Source organism: Onychostoma macrolepis, chromosome 13, assembly GCF_012432095.1.
Source record: "Onychostoma macrolepis isolate SWU-2019 chromosome 13, ASM1243209v1, whole genome shotgun sequence".
Taxonomy (NCBI): Eukaryota; Metazoa; Chordata; class Actinopteri; order Cypriniformes; family Cyprinidae; genus Onychostoma; species Onychostoma macrolepis.
Window position 1 is genome coordinate 19,167,417 of NC_081167.1, and position 21,128 is coordinate 19,188,544.

The 21,128-nt window shown below is 37.2% G+C and overlaps 1 protein-coding gene and 2 long non-coding RNA genes across 6 annotated transcripts; 1 reads left to right on the forward strand and 2 right to left on the reverse strand.

Moving 5' to 3' along the window:
• Positions 1 to 547: 547 nt before the first annotated feature.
• Positions 548 to 16,330, forward strand: pald1b (phosphatase domain containing paladin 1b). 4 transcript variants are annotated; one of them, XM_058796738.1, is made up of 21 exons: positions 4,385 to 4,417; positions 4,695 to 4,880; positions 5,415 to 5,517; positions 5,687 to 5,866; positions 6,372 to 6,536; positions 6,661 to 6,821; positions 7,416 to 7,491; positions 7,973 to 8,124; positions 8,281 to 8,374; positions 8,578 to 8,682; positions 8,780 to 8,875; positions 8,993 to 9,127; positions 9,535 to 9,651; positions 9,755 to 9,940; positions 11,769 to 11,966; positions 12,034 to 12,174; positions 12,303 to 12,374; positions 12,603 to 12,743; positions 13,795 to 13,950; positions 14,583 to 14,659; positions 15,500 to 15,637. In XM_058796738.1, exons 2-20 carry the CDS (start codon positions 4,708 to 4,710, stop codon positions 14,634 to 14,636), a joined length of 2,505 nt encoding a protein of 834 aa, XP_058652721.1. In that variant the 5' UTR covers positions 4,385 to 4,417; positions 4,695 to 4,707; the 3' UTR covers positions 14,637 to 14,659; positions 15,500 to 15,637. The 4 variants fall into 4 exon arrangements, with proteins under 4 accessions (XP_058652720.1, XP_058652719.1, XP_058652721.1 ...); XM_058796737.1 differs by lacking the exons at positions 4,385 to 4,417; positions 14,583 to 14,659 and adding an exon at positions 548 to 867 and having other exon boundaries at positions 4,705 to 4,880; positions 15,500 to 16,330; XM_058796736.1 differs by lacking the exons at positions 4,385 to 4,417; positions 14,583 to 14,659 and adding an exon at positions 856 to 867 and having other exon boundaries at positions 15,500 to 16,330.
• Positions 11,817 to 12,550, reverse strand: LOC131552747 (uncharacterized). The gene is made up of 3 exons (XR_009274050.1): positions 12,289 to 12,550; positions 12,043 to 12,196; positions 11,817 to 11,955 (listed from the first exon to the last, which is right to left on the reverse strand). It is a non-coding gene; the product is annotated as an uncharacterized LOC131552747 (long non-coding RNA).
• Positions 12,764 to 19,720, reverse strand: LOC131552746 (uncharacterized). The gene is made up of 3 exons (XR_009274049.1): positions 18,936 to 19,720; positions 18,034 to 18,167; positions 12,764 to 13,376 (listed from the first exon to the last, which is right to left on the reverse strand). It is a non-coding gene; the product is annotated as an uncharacterized LOC131552746 (long non-coding RNA).
• Positions 19,721 to 21,128: the final 1,408 nt, after the last annotated feature.

Here is a 21,128-nt window from a genome sequence, read left to right on the forward strand (position 1 = left end):
AGGGTTTGCCGCTAGATGGAGCAGTAGGGTAAGTGTATCAGCTCTTAGTTTTATGAATGCAAAATCGAAAAAAACGATTCTGGTCCTCTGTAGGTTAGTTTTGGCTCTGATTTTGTAAATGCTAAACTGTTTTATACCAAAGCGGGAGTTCTCAATGTTTCTTTTCTTGTCTCTTGCTAGAAGCTCTTATTACAGTAGATGAATGCATGTGAAGAGAGCTTGGTTGCTTGGAAACTCGTGGCAACACAATGTGTCCACTTCACACCAGCAGTTCAAGCAGAGGCTGTTTTCAATGCAATGAAAGACATTCGACACACTGGCAGTGGTGAAAATGAAGAAGTTGGCCGTCAGTGAGCAAAATTACCCTCTGCAATATGCAACAACTTGATGTTGAGACGTTGCGATATTAACTAGCATCATTACAAGAAAATCAAGTCTAACCCAGAATATTAAGATCGTACTGTTTAAATTGATCAGTGTCAGCTTATGCATGCTCTGCCCCCCTACATCGCATGCTTTTCAACATTTCAGGCATGTCTGCAGCTCCGTTGCTGGGAGATGGAGCTGTTACTGACTGGTGAAAAGATGAGAATCCACCCACCAACATCCTCCTCTCCCATAACATTTATTGCCAGTGAAAGAGGCAGCTGAAGGAGGTGGCCATTCTCTCCTCCCCCTGTGTTATCCATCTGCACTGCTGTCTGTAGAGACTCGCTCTGCTGGATTGACACCTGACTGCATGTCTTTGGACATGGGAGGGACATTAATTGACAGGACTCAAGATGAGTGTGACATGGACTTGGTCTTCTTCTACCTCTAATTGTTTCTCTCAAGTCCTGACAGGTGTCTGAGAGAGCGGGTAGCCAGGTGAGGAAACTTTTATGATATTTACTTTCCCTATTACCTTGTCTTGGCTTCAGGGTAGAAACATGTGCTCTATTAAGCGTTCTATTATGTCATTTTGTCTTAAACTGTGCTTGGCATAGCTGAGTTTTATCTTCGTTTTGTCAGTCAGCATCCTGTGAAATGCTGGTAGGCAAGTGTGCTTACTAAGTGTACTACATGAGAGTTGATTTACATGAACTCTCAGAACATAGTGAAACAAAATAGATAGAGAATTGGATATGGTTTTTATGCAACAGTTTAATAAAGTTAAAGTAACTTGCATTTTAGATACTATATTGCCAGTTTTTTATTTATTTATTTTTATACGAACAACAAAAATAGTTCCAAAGGAGCCACAGATTAATAGTGGAGTGTCTAAATGAATCAGTGTTTTGAACGATTCGGTTGAGTGAATGATTCAATGTAAGTCACTCGCCACCTCCTGGTATATCATGCAGAAAGATTCACTTAAAAATATCTAAAATATTCTTTATTTCCAAGTATTCTATAGTTCATTTTATTAATGGCCATAGTAAGAAACAAATGAAGACATCATTTGACTAATACCACAGAAGCCTAAATCCATTAATAAAGAAATGAAAATTTACAATAGGTTAACATTTATTTAGTATAACAAAATAAAAAGGTTTTTTATTAGGAAAGGTTATTAGTGGTTCAGAGAAAATCTTGATTTTATTTTGTTTTATTTTATTTTAGGGCACCATGCATTTTTAAAAACCGCGTTGCAGTGTGTGTATGTGTGTTACATGGCCTCTTATGATCAGTGTTTCAGTATTTTCAAATTCTGATTGTGATGTTGATTGAAAGCCTAGCACACATGAACAAAACACTGCGGTCGTTTTTAAACTCCTCATTTCTTAGCAAGAACGAGGATGTGCCAATCACTGGTCACTCCCACTCACTGCATATCTGTGCACTGATCTGTGCAGCATTGTACAAATGCATCCCGGGGCCTTTCCCATCCATATTTAGAGATTTTTTTTGTTGTTGTTTTTTGTTCTGTGACCATGATACTCGGACACAACTGGAATTTAAATCAAGCCCCTGAAAAGGGAAGCATTGCTCTTGGTGCCAGCGACTCAGTATCCCAAACTTTCAATAGACCAGCCAGTTATATAAACATAAGGCAGGAATGTCCTAATGACATTCACAGAGCTATCATATATTTCCCAGTGATATCTCTCTGGCACAAACTTGATCTTATGAAAGAGGAGGGGGAAAAAACAGGATTTGTTTAATTAACTGCATTATCGCTGCAGTACATGCAGGAAATTCGTTTGGCTTCATGATTCTGACATCAAACACTTTCAGATTTCGGTAGATGTAAAGGCATCAGAAATCTTTCATCTTGCACTTTCTCTCACTTTTGGCTTTCTGTAATGTCTCCGTCATGGCCTTTGCATGGGCTGTCCCTGTGAATGTCTGGAGCCGCCCACACTGTCGTCTGGTTGCCAGATGTACTGTATTTCTTCGTGGCCCCCAGAAGGGTTGGAACGGCTATCCTGTCACTGTGAGAAGAGAACCAGAGAGGCACTGAGCGAGAAAGAGAAGAAAAGAGATTAGCAAAACTTCGGTGGTGGTTGGAGTTAAAACAAAAGGCTTTTTATGTTAAGATTTGGTTAGCAGCAGGAAACTGAGTTCGTGTTGACAGGATTTGCACTTAAAGAGAGACCTGAACCCTTGCTGAAACTAAGATGCAAAAACCAAAGGATGTGAACACACGCGGCACAGCTGTGAGACCGTAAGCCATTCATTTAACAATCAAATATGACGGATATGCTATGCACATTCAAATTTGATTTACTTTTGGGTCTGTAGAACACATTCAAATCTTCAGTAATGTGTTTATTAGGGGGTTTTGTAGTGCATTACATGTGTTGGGGTTCCAGGAAATTGAATCTTTGTGGTCTTGCGTCTGGCTCTTTAAAAAGTGCAAATGTTAGAAATAACCCCATGTAAAATGACTAACATGTCTGCCTGTTTACTTTATATTAGTCACAGTATAAATCCTCATTCCAGTTCTGTGCAGATTATGGGTACGAGTGCCAGTGCAACTTCCCAGGCTGCTCCGTTTGCACCTACACACCAGGCTGATCACCAAGGGAGCCACAGATTAATAGTGGAGTGTCTAAATGAATCAGTGTTTTGAACGATTCGGTTGAGTGAATGATTCAATGTAAGTCACTCGCCACCTCCTGGTATATCATGCAGAAAGATTCACTTAAAAATATCTAAAATATTCTTTATTTCCAAGTATTCTATAGTTCATTTTATTAATGGCCATAGTAAGAAACAAATGAAGACATCATTTGACTAATACCACAGAAGCCTAAATCCATTAATAAAGAAATGAAAATTTACAATAGGTTAACATTTATTTAGTATAACAAAATAAAAAGGTTTTTTATTAGGAAAGGTTATTAGTGGTTCAGAGAAAATCTTGATTTTATTTTGTTTTATTTTATTTTAGGGCACCATGCATTTTTAAAAACCGCGTTGCAGTGTGTGTATGTGTGTTACATGGCCTCTTATGATCAGTGTTTCAGTATTTTCAAATTCTGATTGTGATGTTGATTGAAAGCCTAGCACACATGAACAAAACACTGCGGTCGTTTTTAAACTCCTCATTTCTTAGCAAGAACGAGGATGTGCCAATCACTGGTCACTCCCACTCACTGCATATCTGTGCACTGATCTGTGCAGCATTGTACAAATGCATCCCGGGGCCTTTCCCATCCATATTTAGAGATTTTTTTTGTTGTTGTTTTTTGTTCTGTGACCATGATACTCGGACACAACTGGAATTTAAATCAAGCCCCTGAAAAGGGAAGCATTGCTCTTGGTGCCAGCGACTCAGTATCCCAAACTTTCAATAGACCAGCCAGTTATATAAACATAAGGCAGGAATGTCCTAATGACATTCACAGAGCTATCATATATTTCCCAGTGATATCTCTCTGGCACAAACTTGATCTTATGAAAGAGGAGGGGGAAAAAACAGGATTTGTTTAATTAACTGCATTATCGCTGCAGTACATGCAGGAAATTCGTTTGGCTTCATGATTCTGACATCAAACACTTTCAGATTTCGGTAGATGTAAAGGCATCAGAAATCTTTCATCTTGCACTTTCTCTCACTTTTGGCTTTCTGTAATGTCTCCGTCATGGCCTTTGCATGGGCTGTCCCTGTGAATGTCTGGAGCCGCCCACACTGTCGTCTGGTTGCCAGATGTACTGTATTTCTTCGTGGCCCCCAGAAGGGTTGGAACGGCTATCCTGTCACTGTGAGAAGAGAACCAGAGAGGCACTGAGCGAGAAAGAGAAGAAAAGAGATTAGCAAAACTTCGGTGGTGGTTGGAGTTAAAACAAAAGGCTTTTTATGTTAAGATTTGGTTAGCAGCAGGAAACTGAGTTCGTGTTGACAGGATTTGCACTTAAAGAGAGACCTGAACCCTTGCTGAAACTAAGATGCAAAACCAAAGGATGTGAACACACGCACAGCTGTGAGACCGTAAGCCATTCATTAACAATCAAATATGACGGATATGCTATGCACATTCAAATTTGATTTACTTTTGGGTCTGTAGAACACATTCAAATCTTCAGTAATGTGTTTATTAGGGGGTTTTGTAGTGCATTACATGTGTTGGGGTTCCAGGAAATTGAATCTTTGTGGTCTTGCGTCTGGCTCTTTAAAAAGTGCAAATGTTAGAAATAACCCCATGTAAAATGACTAACATGTCTGCCTGTTTACTTTATATTAGTCACAGTATAAATCCTCATTCCAGTTCTGTGCAGATTATGGGTACGAGTGCCAGTGCAACTTCCCAGGCTGCTCCGTTTGCACCTACACACCAGGCTGATCACCAAGGGAACAGCATGGCTGAGCACAGACGCTCACTACAGTCGGTGAACATTCGCAACAGCAAGGCCAAATCCATCATCACAAACAAGGTGGCCCCTGTTGTCATCACGTAAGTGACAAGTGCAACATGATGCTTTTTAAAACTGGCCGTAAGGGCCCTCATATGCACAAAATGTCACACCAGTGTGTTACTCTTTGAGCAAAAACTATTGTAGATACCATCAACAACTTTACTTTGACTTGAAGGGACAGTTCACCCAAAAATGAAAATTCTGTCTTTGTTTACTCACCATCAAGTTGTTCCAAACCTACACGAGTTTCTTTCTTCTGTTGAACACAAAAGAAGATATTTTAAAGAATGTTAGTTATCAAACAGTTGCTGGTAGCCATTGACTTCCATAGTATGAAAAAATACTATGTAAATTAATGGCTATCATCAACCATTTGGTTACCAACTTTTGTGCTGAACAGGAGAAAGAAATTCGTACAGGTTTATAACTAGTAGAGGGTGAGTAAATGATGACAGAATTTTCATTTTTGGGTGAACTATCCGTTTAAAGGAAAAGACAAACTATTTTGTCCAGTTGTGTTTTTTTAAATATATGATAGTTTGATTGACGTTATGATTGTTGTCTCTATACAGAAACAACTGCAGGGAAGAGTTTCAGATTCATGACAAGATCCAATCTGCCAACTACTCGATGGGAAGGATATCTGACCTGTTGCCGGAGCACTACCTAGTGCTGGTATGTTTCACCTTTTGAGATTTAAACTAAATATTTAGAGCTTAATACTTTAAAAAGCCTGGAGGTGTAATGGAAAATGTAGTAATGAGCAGGAAATGTAGATCAATGATGGAAATTTCTTGTCATTTACGATGAAATACGTTTTATGACATGCTTTTATATTGTCCAGGGGGAGTTTTTTATGGTACAGGATGTATACAATAGAGCTGATGTCTTAAATACTACAAAAAGCCACGGGGCCCCCAACTTCCGCAAGGTCAAGGGAAACTATCCCCTGTTTGGAATGGGCCAACCTAGCCTGAGTGGTTTCAAACAGGTCCTCCAGAGATTGCAGATTGATGGCTGTGAGGTCAGTGAGTTCTCCTTGTCCTTGTCCATTTAGGATGAAAGGCAGTGAGGCACCTTCCATAAATACAGTTCATTTTGGGGTCCCATTACTTTTTATTATTTTCCTGTTAGAACCATTAGATATGTTAGATATTATGTTATTATATAGCATAAAATTAACCTGCACTCTTAAAAATAATTTACAGCAATGCGATAGAAGAACCATTTTGGGTTTACCAAAGAACCTTTAAATAAACAGTTAAGAACCATTTTTCTCAGTGTGAAGACTATTTGAATAATCTAAAGAAAGGAACCATGGAACCATTAATGCCAATAAAGAACCTTTATTTTTAAGAGTGTAGCATGTGAAGTAACAATCAAATGTCTGGATTATCCTGTAAAATGATGATTTTGGTCTGTCCCAACTCAGAGGTCTTAACCACCTTGACTACCATATTTTCTGCAGATAGACCTTCAAATAATGATATTAGGTTCATTTCTGTTTATCCCACAAAATGTGTGAACAGGAGGTGATTTTCATCTGTTTGAGGGAGGAACCAGTGGTCTTCTTCCGCTCAGATGGAGACTTTATTCCGTACACTCCCAGAGGAAGAGAGAACCTCCATGAGAACCTGCATGACCTAGACAGAGAGCTCAGCGCAGAGCAAATAGAGCTCTCCATCCGGAAAGAGGTCTGTTATAGAGCAGAAAAAGTTGTATGAGGAGGATCGCTTACCATCCTTTTATGGTGAAATGTTGACAGAGGTCATAGTATCTGCTCAGTGTCAGGTTTTAATTCTCTGATATCTTCTCCAGTTGTGTGACTTTGCCAAGCTGAGTGAAAATATGTTCTATGTCTATAATGACATTGAGCATTTTAAAGATGAACCTCAGCAGGTACAGATTCTGTCAGAGGAGGACATTCATGTCACTGAGGAGGTCTACAAAAGACCGCTTTTCTGTCAACCACTGCAGAGGTAATTGCTCATATTTTATGACAGAATAAAATCTATACTGTTCAAAAGTTTGGGACTGCTATGTTTTTGAAAGAAATTTCTTATTCTCACCAAGGTTGCATTTTGTTGATCAAAAATACAATAAAATGTAATATTGTTAAATATTACTGCAATTTCAAATAACTTTTTTTTTTAAATATATTTTAAAAGTTTATTTCTGTGTGCAAAGCTGAATTTTCAGATGCCATTACTCCAGTGTCAAATTATTTTTCAGAAATCATTCTTTGTGTTGCACAAGAAAACATCTTATTAACAATGTTGCATACAGTTGTTACATTATAAATTTTGGTAAATTAATGCATCCTTGCTAAATCTAAGTATTTTATCGACCCCAAACATAAAAGGCATTTGAACAGTATCAAAAATAAATGATGACGGCATGGGAAAAACTTTCCAAGACACTTTTTTGATCTTTGTTCAAAAATAGCAGAAATTTGGCAAAAAGTAGTGCCCATAGATGAACAAAATCATGCTTATGTGAATCAAAACTAATCTTACTTTTTAGATTCTTTTAGTACTGTGTATTGTTTAATGATAAACATTTGATGAATTTAGATATTACAGATTGCCGCTCCCTATGGAAGGGGCACCACTGGAGGAGACATTTGATGCCTTTGTTAATATACTCAGGGTAAGATCTCCATGAATATTATATATCTTTTTTTTTCTCCCTCTACTTTCTAAGTTTAAAATAACTCCATGTGAGCTCTGGTTTATTTATATCTGATGATTTGTGTCACTGAACCAATAATTCATCCCAAGAACCCAGAACTTTAAACCCAGTGCTAGCCAGCAAACCATATTTATATTTCACAGTCACCATTAACATCAATCTTTGAAAACCATATTAACACAGACAAAAGTTATAAATGTTAACTTAAGACCATGAAAAATGACTTAAGGTATCTGCTCATTATCAGAAAAAGGAAAGATTTTTTTTTTCCCATCTTGATTTCCCTTTATTTGAGTTTGACATGAATTTGTGTTCTTGTTTGATGTTACAGAAAAATATACAGACATGAATATTGTGCTAAATCATTATGTTATTCACTTGGATTCCTTTAGTTTGGACAATGTGCTTTTACAAATTCACCTACCTTTGTGTCCACCAGGAGACCCCAAACCTCTCTTTGATGCGGGACAGCTCCAGACCTCTGCCTGCACTGCTCTTCAGCTGCCAGGTGGGGGTGGGACGCACCAATCTTGGCTTAATTCTGGGAGCCTTAGTCTTCCATCACCTGCAGGGGGCATCAAAGAGCCCCAGGTACCTACAGTACACTGTCAGTACAATTTAAATTAGCCTACTGTTTACTCTCTCAAAGAAGAGCATTGCTTAATTAATAACACTCTACTGTTGTAATATTGTGTTTTAAGGTCCATTCTCTGTTTAAGTTCTACTTGCTCTTCATCTCTTTCACAGGCAAGAAATACAGAAGAGTGAACACAAATTGGATTTCCAAGTGATTCAGTTGCTAATCAGTCGCCTAACTAAGGGTCAACAAGTCCTTGATGAGGTTAGAGTGTAATGATGTTTGTAAAACTCGGTTCATGAAGTAGTCCAATTGCTTTCAAGGGTGTATTCATTTGCAAAAGTAATAGAAGTAAATAGAAACTGAGCCTTTTATGTCTTACAAAGCCTAGACCACATTATGATTTATTGAATGAGTGGTTTTACGTAACTCATTTTGAGTGTATTTTTTATGTATATGTACCATAGGTTGATGATGCTGTTGCCATGTGCTCTGAAATGCATAACATAAAAAATGCTGTGTATGAAAACAAACTAAAGCTTGAAGGCATTGGCGAAGATTACCAGATTCAAGTATGTCAGAGTTGTTGAACTGCTATAAAACAGTTGCTTTTTTCTTTAAATGAAGGTCACATTAGTGTCATTCACACACTTTTTTTTTTTTTTGCAGGGAAGCAGCACAAAAGGCTACTTCCTGCAAAGAACACTGCAAAGTCTTGAACGCTATGTGTACCTAATAGTATTCAATGCGTATCTTCACGATCAGGTATTGCAAAACTAAATGCTACCATATGTTTATGTTTAAAAGCAGTTATTTCTGTCAGTATATGCCATTTATTTTATTCATTTTTCCATTATCTGCTGTCTCTCCCCATCTCTGTAGTATCCACAGGCATTTCCTCAGAGCTTCAGTCAGTGGCTGTGTATGAACGCTTGGATCTACAGACTGCTGGCCAGCATGGATAGCTCTGAACTCTCAGCACCAGCCAGCCTTATAACTGATGGGATTCGAGTTCTGGTAAGGGCGAACAATTTTTGATTCACAGAACTTTCTCAGAACATCAATTTTATTCAGCCAAAGGGAAATTATATAGTAACTTTAGAGGAGCATTCTGTGTTTGCTGTGGTGACACAGAGATTATATATTATAACAGATAAAAATTACAAAGTTATACTAAAATATGTTCATATGCACCAGGCTAGCTTTTTGCTTTATCCTTGAATAGTCCTTTTCTTGCTTGAATATATCTGATATGCCAGTCTTTCTATAAACAAAAACAGTATAGACTGAATCTCTTTAACATGAGATTTTCTACCCCTGCTCTTATCAGAGGCGAACTGTGACTTATTCATCCCGTAGCTCAGCAGATTCTCCCTAAAACATAGGCATGCGCATTATGCACATATTATCTTCAATTTTGAAAGGTGTCCAGTGACTTTTTAGCAACGGATCTGCTCAGTACAGCCAAGGAGATGAAAGTAGCCAATTTCAGACGTGTTTCCAAAATGGCTCTATATGGGATGGCTCAGCCAAACTCTGAGGTAAATCCTTTCTAAAGCTCATCTCAGCAGCCCAGGCTCCTAATTTGTGGCTGTCTGTAAAGTCTAATAAAAAATAATCAAAGCTTGTTTGTGCCCATTTCAGGCTCTGGCTGTCGTGATGTCCTACCTGACAGACCAGAGGCGAGGGCACTCTACAATTCTGTGGCTGAATCTGCAGGAGGAGCTTGTGCTGGAGGCAAATGGGCAAATGTTCACCCCACGAGAGACAGGCTGTGTGGAACAGCCTATTCCAGTCTGTGTTCATTATCCACAGCAGCTCCAGCTCCAGGTGCAGTTCTGTTCAGGGGTGTAGTAGTATGTATTAAATGGAATTGAAGAGAGTAGTTGTGGCTTTATATGACTGGGCTGGACAAAGATATTGTAGGTACAGCATACATATTGTGTGCAATGTAATACAATGCAGTACATTAAGCTATCAAAAATTGCAATGGAGGGTACAACCCGAATGCCGGGAAATGTTGAGATGTTTTTTTAAATTTGAATAAAATGAAAACTAAAAGAATTTCAAATCGCATGATCCAATATGTTATTCACAATTGAACATAGATAACATAACAAATGTTTAAACTGAGAAATTTTAAAATTTTTACAAAATGAGCTGATTTCAAATGTGATGCCTGCTACAGGTCTCAAAATAGTTGGGACAGGGGCATGTTTACCATGATGTAGCATCTCCTCTTCTTTTCAAAACAGTTTGAAGATGTCTGGGCATCGAGGTTATGTGTTTCTGGAGTTTTGTTGTTGGAATTTGGTCCCATTCTTGCCTGATATAGGTTTCCAGCTGCTGAAGAGGTCGTGGTCGTCTTTGACATATTTTTCTTTTAATGATCTGATTCGTTTAATGTTCTCTATAGGTGAAAGATCTGGACTGCAGGCAGGGCAATTCAGCACCCAGACTCTTCTACTATGAAGCCATGCTGTTGTAATAGCTGCAATATGTGGTGTTGTATTGTCCTGCTGAAATACACAAGGCGTTCCCTGAAATAGATGTCATCTGGAGGGGAGCATATGTTGCTCTAAAACCTTTATATACCTTTCAGCATTCATAGTGCCTTCCAAAACATGCAAGCTGCCCATACCGTATGCACTTGTGCACCCCCATACCATCAGAGATGCTGGCTTTTGAACTGAACACTGATAACACGCTAGAAGGTCTCCCTCCTCTTAAGCCCGGAGGATACGGCGTCCGTGATTTCCAACAAGAATGTCAAATTTGGACTCGTCTGACCATAGAACACTTTTCCACTTTGAAACAGTCCATTTTAAATGAGCCTTGGCCCGCAGGACATGACGGCGCTTGTGGACCATGTTCCCATATGGCTTCCTTTTTGCATGATAGAGCTGTAGTTGGCATCTGCAGATGGCACGGCGGATTGTGTTTACCGACTGGTTTCTGGAAGTATTCCTGGGCCCATTTAGTAATGTCAATGAATCACGCTGACGTTGAGGAACATTGTTTTTAAAGTATTCCACAATCTTTTTACACACTCTTTCACAGATTGGAGAGCCTCTGCCCATCTTTACTTCTGAGAGACTCTGCCTCTCTAAGACATCCCTTTTATAGCTAATCATGTTACAGACCTGATGTCAATAACTTAATTAGTTGCTAGATGCTCTCCCAGCTGAATCTTTTCAAAATTTGTTGCCCCCGTGCCAACTTTTTTGAGTCCTGTAGCAGGTATGAAATTTGACATAAGCTCATTTAGTGTATAAAAGTTTCTCCGTTTAAACATTTGTTATGTTCTCTATGTTCTATTGTGAATAAAATATTGGCTCATGTGATTTGAAAGTCTTTTAGTATTCAAATTTAAAAAACGTCCCAACATTTCCGGAATTCGAGTTGTAAATACATGACATAGTGACCATCTTATTTTAGGCCATATTTTATTCTTATTTTGATGTATGAGTATTATTTGCATGAGTATTTGATCCATGTAAAGTAAATGTTTTTCAGTTTTATAGGTAAGTGCAATAGCTTTTGATTTCATCATAAATTAAGATGAAAGTGAGATGAAAATGTTTCAGTTTTCACCCACAAGAACTGCTGCTGTGATTTAAGAACCTAAGGAGCTTTAGCAATATGGATGTCTCCACAGGAAATGGAGCTGGCACTGAAGCAGGACATCCTGAGGTGTGAGAAGTGGCTGGAAGTGATTACAGAGCAGGATAAACAGATGAGGATGTTTAAGAGTTGTCACACCATAGAGGAGCTCTTTGTCCATCAGAAGAGCATTTATCCAGGTCTCAGCTACCAGCGGATTCCCCTGACTGACTGCTGTGCACCTAAAGAAGAGGCAAGTGAATACACTATAAGCATGGTATAGATTTGACATTTTAGTTGAAATGTTTGCACTCCCTCAGGTTTTTGACCGCTTATTGGAGGCCATGAAGAGCAGTCTGGCTGAAGACCCCAACTGTGCTTTCATCTTCAACTGTCATAATGGGAAAGCCCGAACTACTGCAGCCATGGTGATTGCCACTCTCACCCTGTGGCACATTAATGTAGGTCATTTTCAGCTGTCACCTGTTTAAGTGGAGGGAGGAAGAGAGAATTAAAGTATTCATCCCCAGGACATTGATTAGAAGAGTAAAAATTTTTAAATTGATAAACCTGACCCTGTTTTCTTCAGGGCTTTCCTGAGTGTGAAGAAGATGAGATTGTAAGTGTTCCAGACGCCAAGTACACCAAAGGAGAGTTTGAGGTACATTGAGGTCATGTTTCTTTGAACAGCTGCCAGTGTCAGCATTAAAGCAAACATTTTGTTAATTTTGAACATATAAATTCTTTGATTAATTGACATAAACCAACCATGCAAAGTAAATGAATGTATTTAATGCATTTAATAGAAAATTGTTTCTATTATAGATATAGATTAAAAAACATTTGATTTGATGAATTTTGACCCATGCATGCATGTGTGTGCATTCAGGTGGTGATGCAGGTGGTAAGGGTGTTACCTGATGGCCATCGTGTGAAGAGAGAAGTGGACGTCGCTCTGGATGTTGTTAGTGAGACGATGACCCCCATGCATTATCATTTACGGGAAATCATCATATCCACTTACAGACAGGTAAAATGTGATATATAGTAACTTTTATGTTGTTCATTTGACTATTTTTTTATGTTTTGCATGCATAAACGTCAGCAGAAAAGTCAACTGTAAAAAAGGTATTTAATTGGACAGTTAGTCACTGCTTTTAGGAGCCATGTTAAATAATAGTTTGCTTCCAAAGCAATTGTTTTTGTACCTAACATAGCCTTGAAAAGTCTATATAGGTACAATTTTCTCATTTGTACTGATCCGCTGAAAAGGACCAAGAGATTAGTAATGCCCTTTGCAGTATATCAGCTTGGAGCACTCTGAATGTGTTTAATTTGAGGCTGAAAAACATGCTTTTATTATAAAGCGAAGACCTTGAAAAGCAGCAGCGTAAATGAGCAGAGAGCTTTCCGAAAGACTGCTTTGAAAAGGCCTGCAAATACTTGTTAGGCTCCAAGACTTTATATTTTTATCTTTTAAGATATGTTCTGAGGTACTGGTGCAACTCATTTGGATTCCAAATAAACATTGAGTTTTATTGTTATTATCTAACAGTTGTTACAGTAGCTCATAAATCTGGTGAAATGCATTTCCTCTGTGTGATGCAAATACTTGATCCTGTTCTCCCCCTCCTGTCCTTTCCTGTCATCTCCTTTACTGTCTCTGTTGTTAAAACATGGAATAAGTGCAAATTAGTTAATGAATTTTCTGCAGGCTAAATCATCTGCATGATACATTATTCTGGCCATTTTTCACACATATCATTGTAAATTATCTCATTTAAAAAAGATAGAGGTTCAGTAGATTGTTAAGGAACTTAATGTCAAGAACAGTAGTTGTAACATGTATATCGGTCAGCCAAGCAGTGTGCACCTCTATGTAAACACTGATGTAATCACTTGTTTGTGTAGATGTCAGAGGCTGTTTATATCACACGAGACAAACGTACCAAAGTGAATACACATTAAAGATAGTAACTGCATAATCTCAGCTGATTATGTCGTGCCATCAGCATTTTGTCACAAATATGAAGGAAACTAGAGGAATAACAATGAGTTCACTGGCGCTTCTTTCTCCTCAGATTAAGATGGCCAAATCGGAGGCTGATGCTCAGTGGTTGCGGTTAAGGAGCCTGCAGTACCTCGAGCGTTACATTTATCTTATCCTGTTCAACTGCTACCTCCATCTGGAGAAGAAAGACTCCTGGAGGCGATCCTTCAGCCAGTGGATGTACCAGGTGAAGTCTGACTCACTTGCTTACTTTAGGGGAAAAAACATTCATAATATATTTACACTTGCGTAATATATTTTCATTGCAGTGGCCTAGTCAAGAGTGCAGAGTCTTAAATATTTCTTGTTCATTTTACCTCATAACATTTCTTTGTTTTCAGTTTACAAAACACTAAAACTGTATTTCCAGGTTTAAAAAAAAAAAAAAAAACAGCTTCACAATGTGGTCTCCTACTTTTAGAGTATGAGTTTATGTTGACACAAAAATAGCAAAAAAAGAGCCTTAATCACTGAATCAACCTTAAAAGTGTGCTGTTTTAAAAATATCTTTTTAAAAAAGCAGTTACATTGTAAGTTCACTTTCAGTTTGAAGAAAGATACTGGTATAACCTGCCACCCATACTCAAGTTCAGCACACAAGCCTATCTATAGTTAAACTGTTTCTGTACCCTTGAGAAGCTGATGGGAGGACACCCACGGACCGGTGCAGCAGACCAGTGCGTTGTGGCAAGATGAATGGCTGAACACTTCTCTGGCTCACTGTGCTGCAGCTAAACATAGTTCTGAGTTCCATGAAACATTCATGGGAAAATGTCAGTCTGTCAATATGAAGTTTTAAATGTATTCTGTCTCATTCAGAGGTTTCTTGAGTCAAGCCTTAGTTTACAGCCACATCTTTTATCGTCGGATTGAAGGAGTAAGAGAATTGGAAGACTGTAAGTGTAGTGTTTTCTTATTTTTACTGTTGAAAACTATGGCTAAGAAAAAGAAATCTCATGATTTTCCACATTTAGAAAGCAGAATGAAAATAGAAATAATATCAAATTATGTAAATATAATTGCATTAAGCATAAACAGTAAGATTTTTAAATGTTTTTGTAAGTCTCTTGTGCTCACCAAAGCTTCATTTATTTGATTCAAACTACAATAAAACAATACTGTGACATAATATTACAATTTAAAATAGTTATGGCAAAAAAATCAAATCATTCTAATATGCTGATTTGGTGCTCAAGAAATAGTTTATATTAATAATAATAATCAATATTTTTAATTAATTATTAATAATTAATAATACATTAATTAATTGTAATCAATATTAAAAACAGTTAAGCTGCTTAATATTTTTGTGTAAATCATGTTACTTTTTGGGGGCATTTTTTTAAAATAGAAAGTTGAACAAAGTGTTGTTAATCACCTCGTTTGGCCACTAAACATTCTGTCCTCAGTTTTACAAAGAAAAACATCCAAATTGTTCTTACGGTAGATTTAGCTGGTGACGCACTTTGTAGGTTTTTATGAAAGTTGAGCTCTGTGGATTTTTTCAGTTGTGAAGTACATTGAAATTGCACCAGTTTAATATTTTGTCAAGGCCACAAAAACATCATCCTGCCATCCTTTAAGGACAAGTGAGCAGCTGCGCCACTTATAAGTGTACAACTTGCAGCAAACCCCACTTACACACGCACACACACACACACACAGACACAAACACACCCGCACACACACCCACCCACGTGTATATATGTGCATTCATGAGTTGTGCTGGTTTGCAGGTGGCAGCTAGAGCTGGTGTCTATGCCATCCTCAACCATCTGGGATTTTCTGAGTTTGAGAACCCTGACGACTCTCCGATGGCCAGGCTCCGTTTCCGCTGGCTCCCACACAGTGTCCAGTCTATTCCCATGCGAGGGCAACTTATTTAGAAAGGCACAGTATGTTTAACTGACTAAATACTGACTCACATTTCATAAATTTGTTTTTATTACAATTTCTGTCAGACTCATTAAATCAAGAAGTGATTTAATGCATCCTGTTATCTTATTTACATATTTGACTCTATCTTTGGCTTGGCAATGTTATGTTTTGTCCTTGTAAAATATTGTCCTTGTAAAAAAGGCAACAAACACAGAAGATGGTTAACCTAATAAACTACACTGTTAAAAAAAAAAAAAAAGTTCAGCAGATTTTTGAGTTTTCTCAACTTGTTTATACTACAAAAATTTGAGAATCTCCCACAAAAATAAGTTGAGCAAACTCAAAAATCTGCTGAAACTGGTTGCCTTAAAATTTTACGTTTTTTTTTTTGACAGTGTTCACGTTAATGCTAATAAAAGTTTTAATGCTGACCTTAAAGTACATTTGCACACTGTTATAAAAATGTCATTGTATATTAAACATTTAATTAATTGAGATTTTACTTAATGTGACAGTCTTGCTGGATGATCATTTGTATTCATGTACATGGTTATTAAATTATACATATTTCTAGAACAATTTGCTTCATTAAGTCATTAGATAAAATGGTTTAGTTTTGTTGTTTGCCCATTATAGCCCATTAAGGATCATTTAATAATTCCATTCAATAAATTGAACTAAAAGGGAAAAAATAGCACAGCTCGAATGTTTGAATAGCCTGACAATTTAGTCTGAACAAATGGATGATTGACATCATTCTATCCTTCTTGTCCTTCAGACTTGAATTGTACATACAAACTTGCTGTTCCTTGTCTAGACTTCAGTCCTAAAAATATGTCAAGTTTAAAATTAGTTTTAAGGTCGTTACGCTTTTAAGATTTCTGACAGGTTCTAGGTTTACAATAATCACTGCCTGACTGTACTGTATCTGGATGAGACTGACCAATCAGAATCAAGAATGCAAAAGAAAAAAAATAAATAATAATTCATTAAAGATATAGCCAATTAGAATGCAAGGCTGTGTAATGTTTAAAACAAGTGACATTAATTTTGATTACCTCATTTATGAATTTTCCCTCATATAAAAGGTATACAGTCATGGCCAAAAATATCGGCGCCCTTGGTAAATATGATCAAAGGTGACTGTGAAAATTAATCTGCATTGTTAATCCTTTTGATATTTTATTTAAAGAATTCACAAAAATCTAACGTTTCATTGGATAATAAGAATTTTAAATGGGGGATATCATTATGAAATTAACATTTTTCTCTAATACACGTTGGACACAATTATTTTGCACCCCTAGAAATTCTTATGAGTAAAATATCTCTGAAGTATATTCCCATTGATATTCACAATTTTGAGCACTCCAGGATGATAATGAACACGAAATTATCCAGCCATGGCTTCCTGTTTCACAGAAATATTAATAGGATGGAAAACAAATTCCCTTAATCATCCATCACAATGAGAAAAACCAAAGAATATATTTCTGATGTGCAGCAAAAGATAATTGAGCTTCACAAATTAGTGAAGTGGCTTTAAGAAAAGAGCTAGAGCAGTGAAAATTCCCATTTCCACCATCAGGGCAATAATTAAGAATTTCCAATCAACATAAAATGTTACGAAACTGCCTGGAAGAGGACGTGTGTCTATATCGTCCTAATGCACGGTGAGAAGGAGAGTTTGAGTGAAGACTCTCCAAGGACCACAGCTGGAGAATTGCAGAAAATAGTTGAGTCTCGGGGTCAGAAACCCTTAAAAAAATATTGTCAAATAGCACCTACATCATCACATGTTGTTTGGGAGGGTATCCTGCCATATAGTGTCCTCCCAGCGTTCTCTTGTTATTCGTATCATATCATGATTATAAACAGCCCTAGCTTGTGTCAGGAGACCAGCTGAAAACTTTGTTGGATTCATTTTTGGATTCTCTTATCTTCTCCGGACTCAGCTTCTTCCAGTCCTTAGTTTTTAGAATGTCTTTTTATTTTGGCAGATCTTTTAAGATATTTTGAGAATTTTTTTGCTGACATTCCAAAAATTTGAAGGCACAAACACTTTCTTGTCGTCTCAGCTAAATCATACATCAGCCTTTTATATTTGGTTGTGAGGCAGTGACAGCTGTTGTAAAATGTTTCTAGATATATCCTGCGTATATGATAAAATATGTTCAACATCACTGATCCAAATCTACAAGCATCTTGACATTCGTAAGGCATAGTGCGATTGTGTCTGTATATCATTACACAGATGGGGGAAAAAAACATTTTTATGGACAATTCTTGTCATAATAGTCATTAAGCTAACTAACATTCTTGTTGCTGGGCTTTATAGTAATTAAAAGAAAAGTTTACCCAAAAAATTAAACATTTCTTAAAATGTACTCACCCTCAGGCCATCCAAGATGTAGATGAATTTGTTTCTTCATCAGAACACATTTGGAGGAATTTAGCATTGCATCACTTACTCACCAATGGATTCTCTGCAGTGAATGGGTGCCGTCAGAATGAGAGTTTAAACAGCTAAGAAAAATCACAATAATCCACAAGTAAATCAATTAATGTCTTGTGAAGCGAAAGGTGTTTAAAAACAAAAACAAATCCATCACTGAGGCATCTTAACTTTAAAGCATCGCTTTAGTCCATAATCCATAATAATGCTTCCTCCAATAAAAAAAAAATCCATCCCCTGTTGTCCTGTCACATCAAAATGCACTGTTTAGAATTGTTTTGGACTGTTTTCACTTGTAAACAGTGCTTGATCTGTCCATATTTCTTGATCTGTGCATATTAGATGACTTTTTCACTGGAAGCAATATTATATGACTAGACTAGAGGAAGGGAACAGTTTGAAGATAAAAATGTCTTGATGTATTTATTTATTACAAACATGCAGCTTTTTGATTAACAAGACATTAATTGATGGAGTGGACTTGTCAATTACTTGTGGACACTAGCGTAGCCAGAAAAGTTTAAGTGGGTGGGCCTACGTAAAACTGGGTGGGCCAGGTGTGTATATGAAAACTGCATGTCAAATTGCCAACAAAAAATAGAGCACCAAGGTTCATTACACAGTACTTCTAAAAGCACGCATTAACATTAGTAATTTGTTATGTTAATGTTCATTTCAAAATTTACTAATAGGACATTATTAAAATTAAAAGTTGTATCTGTTAACATTTGCCTGAGCTGGTTAACAAAGATGAAATAAACATGGTAGCAAAGGTATTGCTAATGTTAGTTAATGCATTAACTAACGTTAACTAAAGGCAGTTTATTAAAAAGCATTACCTCAGTGTGAAACAACGGGGCTTCGCTGATGATTTCATGATCAAACGTCTCTGTCAGTTCACGCGCATCGAGGACCGCAGAAATGTGCGCAGCTGCAAAATATGCAGTTTGTTGTGGCGACCAGGATCTAGCACAATGTTTGTGTTTCTTTCCACAAAGGACGCATCTGTTTAGCGGATCAAATACTGTACCTATGCTAATATGATGTTTCAAACACGCTTGGTTCAGAAGTTTCCGATGGGTAAATTCAGCACCCTCAGGTGGTCTGTCGGGTTTCATTTGTAGACGGTCCGGATTTATTGCTAAGACTTTTACTTTTTTTTAAAGAATTGATCTGATTTATGTTTGCTTCACTAGGCTATTTTCAAATTTAACTTCACAAACGCGCGTATTTTACTATTATATCCGTACGTCGTAAACATAACATTGTGGGTGGGACTAACAGAAACGGACGAATCATCATTTTGACAAGCATATGATGCACCTATAGGAAGAGGGAAAACGACCTGTAATTGACCATGAAAACAAGCGTTTAATATTGTTAATAAATAAAGTTACAGTGAAATAAGACGTTTATTAGTATCGTTTAATAAATTACATCCATTTGGAAAATTACAAACTTCTCATTGGGTGGGCCACAGATGAAAGTGGGTGTGCCCAGGCCCACCCGTAGCTACGCGACTGCTTGTGGATCATTGTGATGTTTTTATCAGCTGTTTGAACTCTCCTTCCGACGGCACCCATTCACTGTACAGGATCCCTTGGTGGGAAAGTGATGTAATGCTATATTTCTCAATTTCTTTCCCCCCAATTAAGGAACCAACTTATCTACATATTGGATGGCCTGAGAGTAAGTAAATTCAAAATTTTGGGGTGAACTAGTCCTTGAAAACTCTTGTTAATAGTTTTTCCATCGTTCCTTCATGCCATAGTCTAGAGAGTACGACTATCCATATATTCCACTGACCTGTGTACTTTTGGTTTACATATAATTTCAGGGCACGATGTAATGGGGAACAGTGATTGTAGAAGTGCTCAGCTCTGAATTCAGATTTCTTTGTATTTGGGATTAATAGACAGTATAATGAGGACGGGACTGTCAGGAGCGTTGATCAGAATAATGCTGAAGATTTTTTTTTTTTTTACCACTACTGCCATACTGGCAAGATGATGGAGAGGTAATGACTTAATCTTATGCATATTAATAAGAATGTTTTAAAATAATACAGCATCTCATATATTCCATTCAGTCCAAAAAAAATCACTTAACATTTAGGTAAGCCCATTTATTTATTTAGTTGCATCACTGCAGGTGTATTTATCACTGAATCCTTAAGCATTAGTTAGTTGAGGATGTATTTGGATTTGATATATTGTAGGACAGGGCTCATTATACTTATTTATACAGAAAAATGCATATTCTAATATTCTCAATTACACAAATTGATGCAATGAACACAGATTTTCTTTCCTGAAATCTAAATAAAGTTTTGTTGAAATGTCAGTAAAGTTTTAAAAATATAAGAAATAATGTGCAATCAGTAGCAGTCTATAGAGGTTTCTCTGTCTAATCCAGTTTTCAGAAGACTGGAACTATTGAGGGAGCATTTCATCAGATGAATTATTTAAGTCTTCACTCCTCTGTAGTCACCTAATTAAACACCTACTTCCTTTTCTGATTTTAAGATGCTGATTATATGCATACAGTAATGATCCTCATCCATGTTAAACTATGAGAAGCACTTTCAGATCGAAATCAAATGAGCACTTTGATCACAAATTAATTCTAATCCCTTGAAGGCTCATCAGAATACTATAATTAATACAAGCACAAATGCTCTGCAACCTCAACATTAAATGAATCTGAACACATTGCTTCATACTAAAAAGAAAGTTATTTAATGATCTGCTCTTGTAGTGTCACACCCCAGGAGTGTTTTGTTGTGTTTTTCATTCCCCATGTGCTCTGTGTGATCTTGTTTCTGTCTATGTCTGATTGTGTCAATAAGTTGTATTCAGTTCAGTGTTTCTTCGTCTGGTCTTACGTCTGTATTACCCTGGTGTGTGTGTATGCTGCTCCCTTGCTATGGATTGCCAAATACTGTTTATTGTTATCTTCGTCAAATTAGTGCTTCTCTCCCGCACCACACCGTGACATGTAGCATACAAGACATCCATTGAGGTTTAGTGATA

Excerpts from the sequence above, each read along its gene's own strand:
- pald1b (XM_058796737.1), top strand. The coding sequence starts at position 4,708 with ATGGGTACGAGTGCCAGTGCAACTTCCCAGGCTGCTCCGTTTGCACCT. Across the intron at positions 9,128-9,534 it reads CTGATGGGATTCGAGTTCTG|GTGTCCAGTGACTTTTTAGC; the intron begins GTAAGGGCGAAC and ends CAATTTTGAAAG. Across the intron at positions 9,941-11,768 it reads CACAGCAGCTCCAGCTCCAG|GAAATGGAGCTGGCACTGAA; the intron begins GTGCAGTTCTGT and ends ATGTCTCCACAG.